At 41.0% G+C, this 15,994-nt stretch overlaps 1 protein-coding gene across 11 annotated transcripts in view; it reads right to left on the bottom strand.

Annotated features, from left to right (window-relative positions):
• Igf1 (insulin like growth factor 1) overlaps nucleotides 1-15,994 on the bottom strand; it is a 74,460-nt gene that overhangs the window by 18,152 nt on the left and 40,314 nt on the right. For 7 of the 11 annotated variants that reach the window (XM_006979857.4, XM_042263639.2, XM_042263647.2 and 4 more), the window contains 2 exons: nucleotides 2,242-2,423; nucleotides 832-883 (listed from right to left, as the gene is read on the bottom strand). In XM_006979857.4, the coding sequence (XP_006979919.1) occupies nucleotides 832-883; nucleotides 2,242-2,423 (234 nt within the window). The remainder of the gene's footprint in view (nucleotides 1-831; nucleotides 884-2,241; nucleotides 2,424-15,994) is intronic. The other 4 variants (XM_006979858.4, XM_042263641.2, XM_042263645.1 and 1 more) reach the window with 1 other exon arrangement.

Here is a 15,994-nt window from a genome sequence, read left to right as displayed (position 1 = left end):
GATTGTGGAGACACAGGAGGAAGGTCTCCAAGGAACTACACCTTGAATGTGGACTCCTAGAGCTGTGAGAGACAAAGCGTCTGTGGGTTAAACCACTTACTCTGTAGTCTGTGGTACTTTGCTATGGCAGCCATAGCAAACTCATAAAATTTTTATGTCTGATACCAAAGTACAAAATAAAAGTTCAGAGACCTTTTAGAGGTTACCTCAGAGTCTTTTATGTAAATACTGGATGCTCTTTGGCCTAAACCCTGGGCTTGACTAAGAAGCAGAGCTACCAATGAAATGCAGGGAAGAAATCTGGGAACTTCCATGACACAATACATGTTGCTGCGAATTTAGGGTTAATCTTTAACTCTGAACATATATTTACACGGGCAATTCTTTTCTAATAGATTTGTACAAAATTTGGAATGCATGCTGCTGATGCGATCTTTATTTGCATACTTTCTATTCTGATTTATTTTTTTGAAGAAGGGGAAGGGTGTATCTTGTTGGCATGTTTCTTAATTCATTTGTTCTTGATGGTCCCTTGTCACTTGGTACTTTCTGAGGTGTTAGGTTCTCCTTTTCCATTCTTTCCATGTATAATCGCCACATCCCACAGTAGGTCCTTCCGCCTTCCACCGCAGACGTTATCTAGCTCAGCCGGGCCTACTTTTCTTCATTGCCCCTCAGCTCCTCTCTCATCCTTGCCTTTACCACGTCCCTGTCGGCCTCTGTGCTCACACTTCCTAGCTCCACGCTCCCTTCTCTGCTCTTCCTTCTCTCCCCTGATTGGCTGGGTCGCTTCTGTTCCCTCCTTCCCTCCAGGGTGTGTCTTTGGCTCACCTTTCCTTCTCCTTTGGGGCTTCATTTTCTTGTTTGTAGATAGGGCCTGGGACTGCAAACATCACAAAAACAGTTGCATTGAGAATAGATGGTTCCTGTGCTGAAGACAGTTTTTGAATCTGCCCAGAATGCCTGGGCTCCATAGGAAAAAGGAGCCAGCTTTGGTGCTGGAAAGGGGTCTCTAACCCAGGCACCAGAGCTGACATTCCAGAGCTTTAGACCTTGTCTCTCATACCCACGTCCTCTTCAACTAGAAAGAATGAACATTTCTTTGCCCTTCATTCACACACTGGAATTCCTTCTGACTCTTGTGCCTACTGTGTTCTGTATATACCAACCAAGTTCCGAACAATCCCCTTGCATCCCCTGAGGTGACTCACTGGGGTGATGTCTCCCCTAAGACATCATGGTCCTCCTTCAACCTCAGCTGGGGTTTAGGACCAGGAAAGAGCAAAGGTGTCATTGTGAAATTTTAGGTCTCTTATCTTATGCTTTCCACACATGCTAGTTTTGTTTCAATGATAGAATCTACATGTTCACCATTTTTCTTCAGCAAAACTCCTCAGAACACCTAAGAGAGGGATGTTCCTTCCTTCCTTTCTCCTTTTCTTCTTTTATCTTCTCTTTATTTCTATGGAAGGACCATGATTTTACTTAGGCTCTGAAATGTTCATTCACTCATTCATTCATTAACAAGTGTATCAAGTGGCCAACATACAACTATGTTTTATCTGTTTCTGGTCACACAGATGGTGTTCTTGAGGTTGCTTTACAACAATTGCTTGGACAAAGGATGCCTTGTGTTTTGATCATTAGAAACATGTAAGCATTCCTACAGCCAAACAGAGTGTGCCCATTTTTAGTGTTTTTCCTTTAATTTATATTTGCCACTGTGAATTTCAAATAGGTCCTAGTATGGAGTCGTTCTGTATTTGGACCATTGTGGAACTCCAGGATGTACAAATTTTGTTACTAGATATAATTATGGCAAATGTTAATCCTGTCTAACAGTTACTTGGTGTAGGCATTCCACTTGGACATGGAATACATCTTAGAGTATATTTACTGAATTCTGACAACTTGCTGCAGTACATACTATCATCACAATTTCATTGATAACTGGGACTTGAGATGTTATTTGCCAAAGATGCCTTATTGGGCAACTTGAGTCTTGACAGCGTTAGTCCTTGCTTTCCACCGTCTTCTAAGTGTCAGGCTGTCCAGGGCAGTGAAAAAGATAATTTTGAGTAGAGAGTGATTCAAAGGATGGAGCTGTAAGCCATCCCATTGGCAGGATTGGAGCCTTTTGACCTGACATCTAGGAGACACAGGGCAGAATTTCCATTCCCCTCCCTGCCCCTGTATGGAAGAGCACTCAAGAATGACTACATTCCATCCACACATGCTTACCTTCTGAGTCTTGGGCATGTCAGTGTGGCGCTGGGCACGGATAGAGCGGGCTGTTTTTGTAGCCTTGAGGGGGGCACAGTACATCTCCAGCCTTCTCAGATCACAGCTCCGGAAGCAGCACTCGTCCACAATGCCTGTCTGAGGTGCCCTCCGAATGCTGGAGCCATAGCCTGTGGGCTTGTCTGCACAAATCAGAGCAGCTTGGAGTTAGACAACTTTGCCTGTGTTCACAGACTTCCATCTAACCCCTGATGCCTCTCTTCTCTCTACATCAGGTCTCTATACTTCTCCAACATGTCACCCTTTTCTTGAAGTACCTCCAATAACGTCTGAGCTAATATGTTCCTTTAGATTCCAGTATGTTCCCTGGGGTTATAACACACTCATGTGCAAGAATTCATTCACCATACACTTTTATTTATATTGTTCTGCCCATGTTTTAAACAACCCATGTTCAAGGATCCTGTTTATGGCCATTCCTATCACTCTTCTTTCTATTGTCTTAGTTGAGAGACCTTTGAGAGTGCTAGTCAAAACAAAATTTATGGATCATGTTTCTTAAAATTTTGTAAACATACCGTTTTGTTGTTAAATTGACAAGGTAATTGTATATATTGCAAGGGTACAGTATGATGCTTTGGAACACATATATACTATGCAATGATCAACTGAAGTTATTTAGATTCCATTATCTCAAACACTTGGGCAAGAATACCAATTAATACGTGATGCTGGAAAAATTGAGTCTTCTTAATGACTTTAATAAATGTGTACAGTTTTTGTACATAGGGCAGCTCAGTTGTTCTTTTCTTGACCATTTCTATTGTAAAATCAAATTGCATAGAGGCAAAGTTTGCAATCTAGAAATATATCCCTGTTTTATTTTGGGGAAATCTGAGACTTAGAGTTTGAAGGAGTTGCCTAAGGTCATTCATGCAGTAATCGGTGGAGTCAGGATTTAAACTCTTGACTGACTTGCTATTAAGCCCACAAGCTTCATGGAACCCAGACGATACTGTTGTGTAACTCCAGAAAAGTCACTTGAGCTCGGTAGGTCTCAATCTATTGTACAATGGGCAATAACATCTTTCTTGTCAGAACTGAGGATAAGATGAAACAATGTATTAAATAAAATAATATACTGCACCTGGTACAGAAGAGATCTCAGCTACTTATTAGCTTGTGTGCTTGGAGTATCTTTTCCAGTGTCTTAAAGGGGTTTGCACAATCACTCCAGAAAGCATGGAACAGCATTTCTGTTTCCTTACAGCAAACTGTTGGACTGGCATGGAAGGAACTAAATGCCAGGGAGAACACTGATATCAAACCTCCCTTGATATTTGCAAATCAATTAGACCTCTTTACTTGGCTAGGTTTTGGTTTGATTTGATCATGTTTTTGACCACACTTTTACTGGCTTTCAGAATTAAAAGAAAAGGTAAAACAAGCTTACATAGAAATTACCATGCACCCAAATGATCAATTTTTTGTCACCATACAATGTTTATGAAATCAAATGTTGTCTATATAGTAGTGTATCAAGCATACATAACATGAAGCTGTGTTGTCTTAGATTGGGTTATACAATTTTGATCTGTTCTCATCTCCCTTACATCCTTTGGGAGGTAGACTACTTATGATCTCTCCTTTGATATCTAGGCTTCATGAAAGAAATTTGTGAACCACTGACCTATAAGAATCCAATTAACAACCTGATATATGCTTACTCTTAATTCCTGACCCAAGAAGGCATGGCATTAAAGTCTTATAGTCACATAAATAATGACACAATAATAATGGGGTTCTGAAAGTCAAAGTTTTCAACGGCATTTTCAGCTTCCTCACTGGGGGAGAGTGAGGTCCGTGGCAATAGCTCACTATCACACTAGTTTGGCTGCCTCACTGCTGAGAAGGCCAACTGTTTATGGCATCCTCTAAGAACCCAAATGTTTTCCTGATGCTTGGCACAGGAACCTCGTTGCTGCTTCCTCATAAGGAAGGTTTATTCTCAGGGCAGCTGGCAGTAGTAACTTCAAGAGAGTTCCTTTGTGCTCTCTCTGGGAAGGGTCTGCTCTCTCTCACAGCAGACCCTATGGGCTGCTTGTGGTTGTGGGCTTGGGGAGGGACCAGGCGGCTGACCCCAATGGAGCCTCAGCAATGCTTTTACTTGTTTTTGGGTGGAAGACTAAGAGGGAAGTGAACTCAGGGCTTTTGCTTGCCAGCCAGGCCCTGGCAAAGTTGAAATTCAGCTGATCCCCTGGGCAATGTAAACAATGTTTTCTGTTTTCTTGTTTTTTATAATCTTTTCCTGGGACTATAAATTAGAGGAAAGACACAAATGGATGTACATGGCTCTTGTAACCCACAAAGGACTTCTATACAGTTTTATAACTGGCTAGCCAGTTAAGACTAGGGCATACATTTGGATTCTCTTTGCAGGTAGGGAAAGGAGAGAGGAACCTGTCTCTTTGCTATACCTATCACAATAGTAACCTTCAGGATGATTGTCCTTTGTTTATATACACATTTTCTTAAAAGGCATGCATAAAGAGTTACTTGTTGATTATGGAATAGTTATTAGATATTTAGGAGTGCAGTTGTAGGAGTCCTTCTAGAAACTTCCAAACACAGCTAGATAAAATACAACTGTTTTCATAACTCAAGCTTATGGATTGAAAATAGAGAGGGATAGATTGTGGATTCTAGGACCTATTTAAGATTTCTATTCCAAGCACTTCTCAATCTTAATTCTATGATCAATACTTGCCCCAAGAAGAGGATGCCAGTCATTACCTTGGGATAGCAGAAAGCATTTCCATACATTACATGACCCTTCTTGGTGACTCTCAAGAGCCATGAGACTACCACAGGTCTATTTCATCTTCTGAAATAATAACCATCACCACAGCAAAGAATAGCACACCACCATAGCAACTAGCTTGTTGTATGTCTCAGAAGAGCTTAGAGTTTGATGTAGTTTGTTCTAAAGGCAGCTGTGCTTTCCAGTCCACAGACTGATGGATTTTGAAGCAGAGTGCTTGAGGATTTTTATGTAATGTTTTCCATTAAGGAGCTTGATTTTATCTTATAACTGTATCTTCTTTTTGAATGCTATTGGAGTAGTTGTATACATGTGTGGATTTTCCCATGAACCAGTGAGTTCAAGCTACCAATTTTAGAGGGATGCTTTTCTTTGTCAATTCATAATGACTACAATGGACCCATTGTATTGTATTCAGAATTTATGAATGTAACAAATGTTTACCTGCTGCTTTTTAAAGCTTAATTAATCCTTTGAAGTGTCCTATAGGCTTGATTTCAACAATCATCATCTCTCAGCAATTGAGGGACCACAGTTGTGGGTAAAAGTTTCAGGTTTTACCTTCAACGATCTCATGTAAGTCTTTTTTGGAATAAAAGTATTTACTGTTATGATCTAAAACAGAAGCCTAGTGCAATACAATTTGTCATATAGGCAATCAAGCAAATCTCCCCAGCACCTATTGATATAAGTATGTATCTTAAACACAGCTAAATTACAGCAAATTTCATTCACTTTTTTTTAATGAGATAGAACTGGTTGCTACATCATTGCCTTTAAAAACTACTTATTACATATGTTTATTCTGATTGGCAGAATCAGAATTATCAGGTTAACAGAAAAAAAATTGGCTTAACATAAAAGATTTAAAACAATTTGAATAAAAATGTTAAAGAAAACAGACTTTCTTGAAATGTAATGAACTCCTCGCTATAGGAAGCAGCTAAGTAAAGGCTATACAAATACCTGTCATTGACCTTAGGAGCAGAATCCTATATTGGAAAGTGGATGACTACTGTGGTCCTTTCTATTCCAGAGAGTTTATAGAAAATCTTGGCTAGTCAGCATAGTTGGGAAACACATTGACTTCAAGGAAGAGTTTCAAGCATTTTCAAACTTAGAAAGTGAACATTTATCATTTGTCTTCTCCAGAATGCTCAAAACACTTCTCCTTGTTTCTACCCAATGCAGTGGTAAAGGACAGGTGACAAGGCCATTATCTTTCACAATGAGATGTAATCCAAGGGTTCTCTTACTGTCTACACATTTAACCATTAGATGGTAACATTCTGCAGATGTTTTGCTGATGAAGTCTTAACGTTGAAAATTTATACTAATACATTTATTTTGTCAATATCTTGGTTTGGCGTCGTCTAGAATATAGCTCCAAGACAGCTTAACAGACAAACTGGGCTTTGAGTAGGCATAAGGTTTAGGCATAACACACTGCTGTATTTTAAACATAGGCCAACACATAGACTTCCAATAGTTAAAGATCTGACTTCTATAATAGCAGTACTTTCCTTTAAATAATGCATGGTCATTGGAGTAATTCAATAATCTTCAGAGCCAAGTTGCTAGTTACAGGGGTTTGGGGCAGAACTGTAGTATCATCAAAACTACACTAATTAGCTGAGTATCACATTTTGTCACGGATGCAAGCAACTCACTCATCTCCATCTCTGAGGAGAAGCATGCACTTCAGAGATTTAACTGGGGTCTTTGTTTCTAGAACAAAGAGTCCTGCCCATCCATCACGAGTAAAGCTACCTCTACCCATCTTCACGAATTTGTGTTTCTCATCACTTTCTGAAAATGTACTTGAAGCACTGTACTTAACTTTGATTCTCTGTGAAATTTCCCCTTTTCTGGCTGTAAAAGCTCTTTAAACTCTCCATTGGAAAGAATGAAACATTGATTTTATGAATCAATATTTCAATAATGACAAAGGCAAGCATTTTCAAAACAGGAATGTACCTAGTTTTGAAGATATATGCTTATTCTTTTCTGGGTTACAAAGAATACAACAATTCTCTAAAACAATTGCTAATAGGAGAAAGAGGTACCAAAGTAGATTCTTTTTAAAATTAAATTAATTTTTAAAAATTGATAACAGGATGAAGGGGCAAAAAAATTCAAGATGGGGTTTGGAGGCTATTTCTAGAAAATTCTCAGTCACACACCTGATAGAAAACATAGATGGAATTATTAGGTAATAAACAATTGGCCCTTAACTTTTATTAGCTGAAGATTGATTATGTAACCAAATATCACAGAATCTGAAGGAATCAGAATACTAGTTTTCTTATATAAGTTAATTTTTTTGTCAACCTCTAGATTCACTGACAATTTAGAATAAGTCTGAATGATTGGATTCTTAAGTCAGTACTGGTCTGTGGGCAAACTTATCTAATAAAAATTAATTCAGTTGACTTCAATCTGCACTGGATATTAGTAGGAAAGTTCTGAAAATTGTATAAGAAGTAATCTTGCAGCTGTCCAATAAATTCTTTTTGTTGTCCTGAGAATAGAACACAAGGTCCTATGCTGGCTGAGCACACATTGTACCAATGAACTAAGCCCCTGGCCTTATGTTTTAGCATTTTAATATCCTTTCTTCCTTACTCCCTTGCTCCTTCCCCCTCTTTCTCCTTTCCACCATCCTTCTCTTCCTCCCTCCCTTTCTTCCTTCCTTCTTTCCTTTTTTCTTTCCATCCTTCCTTCCTTTGTTTCCTTGGGGACAGGGTTTTGCTACATAGCTCGGACTGGCCTTAATCTTGAACTCATGAGCTCCAGTCTCCTGAGTGCTGGGATTGTCGGTTTATGCTACAACTCCTGGCAACATTTTAATTTTCATTTGCCGAGATGGAAGTTACTTCCCAATATTTCCTACTTCTGATAGCTTTCTATGGAAAACTGACGTGCTTCATGATTCCTAATATAAAACATCGTTAGCTGGGCGGTGATGGCATATGCATTTAATCCCAGAACTCAGGAGGCAGAAGCAGGTGGATGGATTTCTGAGTTTGAGGACAGCCTGCTCTACAAAGTGAGTCCCAGGACATCCAGGTCTACTCAGAGAAACCCTGTCTCAAACAAACAAACAAACAAACAAACAAACAAACAAACAAACATTGTATGGTTGATATTTCCTGAATCCATAAGACTTACAGTAAACTTTCAAAACCGTATAGAAGTCATATTTAATTGAAATAAATTAATAAGGTGTGTGTGGACTATGTGCTTAGTAAAGATGGAGAAAGGCAACTTATTGTTGCTCCCATCATTTGCTATTCATGATCACACAGGTTTGCACTTATAGACTCACACATATCAGGGAATAAAGCGAATCCTCATCAATATTAAAGGTTTTCAAATTAGGATTATTTGCATAAGTTTTAAAACCTATATTTAGAAATAATGCCTGACTGATCCTTTTCTGAATACCGGTGTTCAGGGCTGCATTTCTGTGGAAGGCTCTTTCCCAAGCTTGACCTTTGGCATCTGTAAAAGTGGACACTGAGAAAATGTTCTCTTTTCTACGAACAATGTGTCAGAAACAGTCTGGACAACCTATCAAGTTCAGGCATCGATTTCACTTCTGGTCTGTGTTAATTTTTAATTGGCAGTGTTTGCCAGTTCCACTCCTCCGTTTGGATGAAGTCATCTTTTCTAGGAATCATGACCCTATGTGACCCACCCCACCCCCACCACTCAGCAGCCCTGTCTCAGCTACTAAATCTCTATAATGCCAAAGATCAAAGTCTCCTTGTTACCCAATCATGTCAATGTTTATGTATCTCTGGGTCTCAAAGGAATGACACAGAACATCAGGAGGCTGCTCCTGTCTTGAGTCCCTGTTCTTTTGGAAGCCCCAACTCAAGGGCAGGTATGGAAAGCAGGCTGTTGGAGTCCCCTTTGTTTCCAAGGTCAGGGAGTCAAAGCGCAAGGCTTAGGGGCAAGAACAGCTGAGATTCAAAGCAGAAACATTGTTGCTTTACTCTTTAGAGAAATGGGCTGACAGAATGGGAAGCAACATGATGTATTACTTTAGCCTGATACAATGCCTCGAGGGTGAGCATCTTGCCAGGACAGCAGAATTTACTAGCTTGGGGCTTATTCCAAGGCTTGAAGGAGATAGACACAGCCAACAAAATTATACTTTGGCAAGAGAAATGCTTCACTGCACAGAAACTGTTGTCCTAAGGGGACTGTTTGGTTTATCAGTGTCTAAGGTGAAAGGTAATCAGATGCCAAGAGGTCATTTTTATGTTGAAATTATTTCAGTGGGGCTTTCTATGTAAGTTAGCTATCATTAACTAGTTAGGAAATTTCTTCCACTTACAGAAAATCACAGAATCTCAGTGAGATCTGCCAGTAATACCTGTCCCAACAATGACAGAGGCAGTAGACCGAGTGCTTAAAGCCCAAAGGACTGAGTCTGACGGTTTAGATTCTGAGTCTGACGGTTTAGATTCTGCCACGTATTCAACTGCATGAGTCTTCTCCTTCTCCTTCTTCTTCTTTTTCTTCTTCTCCTCCTCTTCCTCCTCCTCTTCCTCTTCCTCCTTCTTCTTGGTTTTTTGAGACAAGGTTTCTCTGTGTAGTTTTGTGCCTTTCCTGGAACTCACTCTGTAGCCTAGCCTGGCCTTGAACTCACAGAGATCCAACTGCCTCTGCCTACTGAGTGCTGGTATTAATGGCATGAGCCACCACTGCCCGGCTTGAACCCAATCTTCTAAGATTCAGATCTTCATTAGTAGATTTGCCATACCAAAAAATATCTTAGAAGTGCTGTGAGGATTAAGTAGCTCTTTGTCTAATGTCTGGCATGCAGTGAACTATGTAAATATTGGCTGTCTGTATGATTCGGTTTTGCTGATTAACACAGCAACTTGGGCAAGAATTGTCTTCCTCACTGTTTAAAATGCATTCTCCCTTACCCAAAAGAAAGTTCATTCAAAACAGATTTTCTTGATAGACAAGGGCTGTCTGCATTAAGGTGAATGAGTAACTGTTCCCTTGGAAGCATATCTAAACTTTATGTGTGTAAACCACCCTGACGAGTCCTGAGTTGACGGCAAGGTTGGATCCTCCAATCAGGTCTAATAATATAAGGCCACATATGGTTACCTTTGCCTATTGCTACCTTGGTTTTCTTTCAAATAACCTACTGGTTAAAACCGTTGCTTTTCAGTACCCAACTTACTTCAAAATGGTTTGAAGGCATGAGATGAGTGTGGGCAGAACACACAACCCGAGAGGTGTCCTTCTCTTGTCTTGCTCACCTCCTTCCTCCCTTTACCTTGCTTTTCCTGGTCTGATGGTGTTATTTCCCCTCATTAGTGACTATCAGGCTGGATGCTCAGGCCATGCTGAGTTCATGGTAGGCTAGGAATTAGATACTCGTTCCCCCTTGGATAATTGAAAACTAGGGCTTCCTCCTTGCTAGGTCTGCTTTGGGAATAAATAGTCATCAAGTATCCAGTATTACCAGACCACTAATCACTACTCCATCTTGGACTTGTGCCTGGATGCGGTAGAAACTATAAGAGAAAGGATAGATAACAAGGGTTCCGAGGATTGCCTGTGTGAGCTTCAGTGTCCTCCCCCCCCACCACCACCACTCCCCTGCCTTTCTCTCTCTGAAAGATTGAGACAAAAATTGGCAGAGAGTCTGGCTCTAATCTGGAGATAGTAGCCTGGCTATTGATATTATCTCTAATGCATACACTGTTAATCCTACTATACTTTCAGCTGTGATAGCGGCCTTGTAGTCAAAACACAAGGCACTCATGACTAGAGGGCAATGCCTTTCTCTCTGGTGCCACAGAGAGATGAATCAGCCAAGGGGGTATGAAAGCTCACCCTCCTTAATTTTAGTTTTACTCTAGAGTCTATCATCTCTCTTTGCTTTGCAACTTGGCACCTGCCCTGCATTCTCAGGGGCCCTGCTCCCTGTCAGTCTCCTTTCCTGAGGCTTCTGGGGTTTTTTTTTGCACTTGGGGCACATCTGGACCTTTTCCCGGGGGGTGGGTGTGACAGGGTCAGGATGGCAGGTAAAGGGGTGATAACTGCCAGGGAAGTCTGGCATGTCTGCAAGGAGAACCTTGAGAGGTGGAGGCTCTGACAAGAGGGGCCTGCACCAGAAGAGCAAACTGTTGGAAGACGGCCTCCACAGCAGCAGCAGAAACAGCTCTTGGCACCATGGCAGAGGAAAAGGCAGCCAGAGTCAATGACAGATTGAAACACACAGAGAGAGGAAAGGAGGAGGGTGGGCAGGAGGAGACAGTTTGGGTGTTAAGTGGCATAAATAACTGCCTGATGTGTACTCAGATGCTGGTTGTGTTGGGCACGACAGCCCTATCCTGCTATGTCTTCAGACTGAAACATCCCAGGGAGTGTTTCCATAGCACCCGGTGCTGAGCCATACGCAGACAGGGAGAGAAAGATGGCGGTGTGGTATATTGAGCGTAATGCTGGATCTCAGCCTTAGAGACTTCTCATGGACTCACACGCTACCCAGACTCTCAGAGATTCATTCCCATGACCAAACTGAACTCTGGATAACATCAGGCACCCTTGCTGAAGACATGACTCTCAATAGTGCCAAGCTGGCTGTGCTTCCCATGTTTGGAATAAATAATGTTTACATCTGGCACATGAATGCTGTTCTGGAATAAGAGGGCAAAGTAGCAAAGCAGAAGATCTAATGAGAGAATCAGAAGTTTCTTCTCTGCCTTATTAATTTCAGATACAAGCAAGTTTCATCAGCTCAATTTAAGGACAGTTAGGGTCAGTCAAAAAATGAAGGAATATGTCAAGTTCTGATGCTTGATTAACAGATAAAGACAGGAAAGTCTGTGGGGATTGCGGAGGCCCTTCAAGGTAGGGTTCAAGTGTATGTTGGGAGGAGAATAGGAAAGAACCCTCCAGAAACTCATTTTTTTTGGGAGGTATTAAAGCAATAGGAAGACACAAGCTACATATTGTTAACCAAGGTGTTAATAAAGAAGAATACCTCTCATTTAATTGGGAATTTGCAAAAAAATAAGTGTTTTTATAAAAATTTCTTCAACTTTTAAAAGCTTTTTTTAAAATTTTATGTGTATGAATGTTTTCCCTGCATGTATTTTTAAAGTACCACAATCATGCCTTGTGCCCATGGAAGTCAGAGGAGGGGGTTGGAACACCTGGAACTGAAGTTAAAGACAGCTGTGAGCCACCAGGTGGGTGCTGGGAATTGAATCCCCGTCCTTTGCAGAACATTGAGTACTTTTTAACTGCTGAGCCATCTCTCTAGGCCTGTATAATTCCCTTTTAAATGGGCCTTTTACTATCACCTTCACAAGAAGTGGCTCTCTCTACCATGGGCAGGAGAGTTGTTAATATTGTTGATCAGAATGTTTAACTTCCTGGTAATCAGTGGGGGTTTTATCTCCCCAGTTTCCATAGTGTCTGTCAATGGTGTATGGACCTCCTGTGTGACAGACCCTTCCTTCTTTTCAGGTGGGTACATGTAGTTTCCTCAGAAAAGACTAGTTACAGTTCATGGTAATCCACCTTAGGTAATGTGAACCGGCTTCCAGGCAGGCCACCGTGAACGTCATTGCTATCCAACATGTTCCCAGGGGACAACATCAGGTAGGAGGTAGTAAACATGGTTTTTCAAGTGCTCCCTTGCTCTCTCTCCCTCTTCCTCCTTCTCTCTCATTCTTTTACTCTCTCTCTGTCTCTCTCTGTCAAACCAACTTGTTTTAAGGTTACTAATATTTAAAAATACAAGGAGTTCTTAAACAAGTCAGGATATATTATTTGTCAAAGCATCAAGGGAGCATACAGATTGAAGCCAGATTTTTAGTATAGTAGACATTATACTATAAATACATATAATAAGTAATTATATTATTTCAGGACATTTCAGATAAAGGTGGACTCGTTGGACCATTATTGCTTTTCTCTGTGGATTTTTGCTGCCACGGTTGCCGCTCCTTTTTCCTAGTATTTGATTTCCTAAATATAATCAAGAGGCCTATGTGTTTTCTTCAAATTCCTTCATGTTAGCTTTTTTCTTTTTTAAATGTCTTTGGGCATCGCAACAAAATCAGAGTCAACTAAAGTGGTTTCTCTGAAAGCTTTTGGCAATCATGGAGCCTGTGAGCTTTGATCCTTTATATTCCCAACCTAGCCCCACCCAAACGAGGTGAGCTATGAGTAAGCGGGGCAGGGGGGGGGAGAGAAAGGAGGAATAGAGAAAAAGAGGGAGAGTGAGGGTCAAGTAATAGCTTGACTCCAGGTTAGAAGATGTTCTCATCTTTATTTCTTCTGGGACTAATATCATGCCTACATTCCAAAACTCATTAAATGCTTTTTAGCAAATATAATTATCTACCAGGAAAAAAAAATCTGACTCTTCTAATTATTTCACTAAATTCAGCATAGAAAAACCACTTTGGGGTATGCTGTTGGATAAAGTAATCTCATTTTTATTTGTACTTTTTGTTACAAGCCTAAACACAGAATGGCCACAGTGCTCTGCCCTGGGACCTGGTCTGAGGCAATGGCCTTTTGGCCTCCTGACCAGTCACTCACTCACTTCTGCGAATTTCCTTTCTGAGAACTGGAGACCGTTGCCTCAGAAGTCATTTTCCAGTTCTTCGCAGAACTTATTCACAGTTGCCGAATGAGTTGGCTTGGTGGGGAAGAGAAAATGTGAGCCCTACTGTGACACACAGCTGGAAGGTTGCTGGTGCCCAGGGACACTGTGCCAGAATGGCTGTCTGGGGGCCATTGTATTTCCTCTGACTGCCTCCGTCTGCTCACTTTAGCTCAGATCTAGGTTTAGGAAAGCTCCATTTAGGGCACTCATGGAATAAAATCTGTCCCTACTTTAGCAGGAAATGGGGCTCTAACTGTCTCTTGTGATCTATAGTCTCACAGAAGGGCAGCTCTCATTCTATTTTTCAGCTGGCCTTCCAGGACCTTCTTTGTCCTAATCCCACACAAAGCTTCTCATCTTTGGAAGAAAGGACAGTTTGAAGTCCATGGACCTATTGATGGGTGTGGTCTCCACAGTCTCCACCATGACAAATACATGTACATTCACGAAAGAACTCCACCTGTAAACTTCTAGAAATAACTCATAAGGGCTCCTAGCCATTTCCACACAATAAGAGAGAGAGGAGGACAATGAAGCTTCTGGCTTTGTGTAGTAGGCATTCTGATAAGAACCGACAGAGAGCACCTCAAGGCTCTTTTCTCTGTGTTGGTTATCTTGTTGTGGCTGTGATAAAATACCTGAAATAAGCAACTTGTAGGAGGAAGGATTTTTTTTTTGACTCATGGTTTTAGTCTGTGATTAGCTGGTTCCATTGCTTTTAGGATGCTTTTGTGTCAAGGCAGAAAACATCATGCTAGAAAGGCATGGTGGAGATATGTTTTCACCTCATGAAGGGATGGAGAATGGGAATGGGAAGGGAAGGGAGAAGAGTATGTGTGTGTGTCGGGGAGGGAAACATGGTGACATGGGTAGATAAGATATGCCCTTCAAACATATGTTTCAGTGACCTCCTTCCTCAAACCAAGACCTACTTCTTGATAGTCCATTTAGGTACCATCATCAGCGTCATCCATTCATGAAGTTATTGCCTTTATGCTCCAACCACCTGTCACTAGTACTGCAAGCTGGGAACCCAGGCCTTCAGCATGTGAAGCTGTGTCAGTTCACATTCAAATCAAACTCATCTGGACTGTAAGCTTCTGTCACTGAAGAAGTATTTGAAAGAAAAGGATAATAGGAAAAGGACAGAATAGGAACACTTGCGTCTACTTCTAAAGGTTCACCCATTCATTTTGCTCCCAATCCAACTCCTCTCATCTTTCCTGCTTCTGGATCAAGAAGACACTCAGACAAGGGTCAACTGAGAAGTCCCAGGCTCTTCATTTCTTCTCAAGTAGACTTGCTCTACTGAGACTTCCCTTTGGCAGACACTTCTTGCAGTGGGACCATAAACTGTCATAAATTCCTCACATTCTTCAGAACATCTGTGCCTTCTTTGGCCAAACCTTTTCCTTGGTACTCAACAGGCCACAAATCACCCTTTGCTGCTCTTTCCAGGCTGTGGATGTCCTAACACTCTTCTTTCAAACCACATTCTTCTCTCGTCCTTGGCTGTGGCTCTTGGCATATGAGTCTTCTCATATCCCCCATCTGGGTTAGGCATCTGAAGCATCCCCATGAGTGTTGATCCAGGCTGTCTACCTGACTTGAAGTGCTGCCTTTCTCTAAATGTCAGAGTTGCTAAGGAGGCTATGTTTCCTCCTTTGAAGTTTAAATTCTCAACCTGACTTACACAGAATAGTCTAGACAATACTTCCATATAAACAAGAACACTAATGACTGGCATCTAGAGGAAATTGACTAGCTAGTGAGCCAGAGGACAGTACATAATGATCCAGAGATAAAATCAAAAGAGTCTATAAATGTTTTCATTAAACACTGTTTTCTTTGTGACATTTGAAAAACCAAAGCCTTTGCAACAACATATAGCCAATAGCATCATCTCTTTTAAGTGATTCCTATTAAACTTTTCATGTCTTATTACTTTGCATGTCTTATTTATGTCTTTCTAGTATCTACATGGAGTGGGCATTATGCCTGCATCCATCTAATATGACAGGAAGCTGAGATTTACAAAGATTAAGTAGTAACTTAGTCTATTAAGTAACAGAGCCAGGCTTCCCTCCTAGGGACACTCTAAAAGTGGGAGAATTCTCTGGTGATAAAAACATCCCAAAGTTGACTCCATTAGTGAGACTTCCATACCACATGATGCTGATATCCATGAAGACGATAGGTGAGATCTTCTAAGCTGAACTTTCAACTCAAGGGTTCAAGCACTTCCATTAAACAGTTTTCTCCTGAGTAATGTG

Source organism: Peromyscus maniculatus, chromosome 18 (genome assembly GCF_049852395.1).
Source record: "Peromyscus maniculatus bairdii isolate BWxNUB_F1_BW_parent chromosome 18, HU_Pman_BW_mat_3.1, whole genome shotgun sequence".
Taxonomy (NCBI): domain Eukaryota; kingdom Metazoa; phylum Chordata; class Mammalia; order Rodentia; family Cricetidae; genus Peromyscus; species Peromyscus maniculatus.
This window is presented reverse-complemented; position numbering and strand designations above follow the sequence as displayed.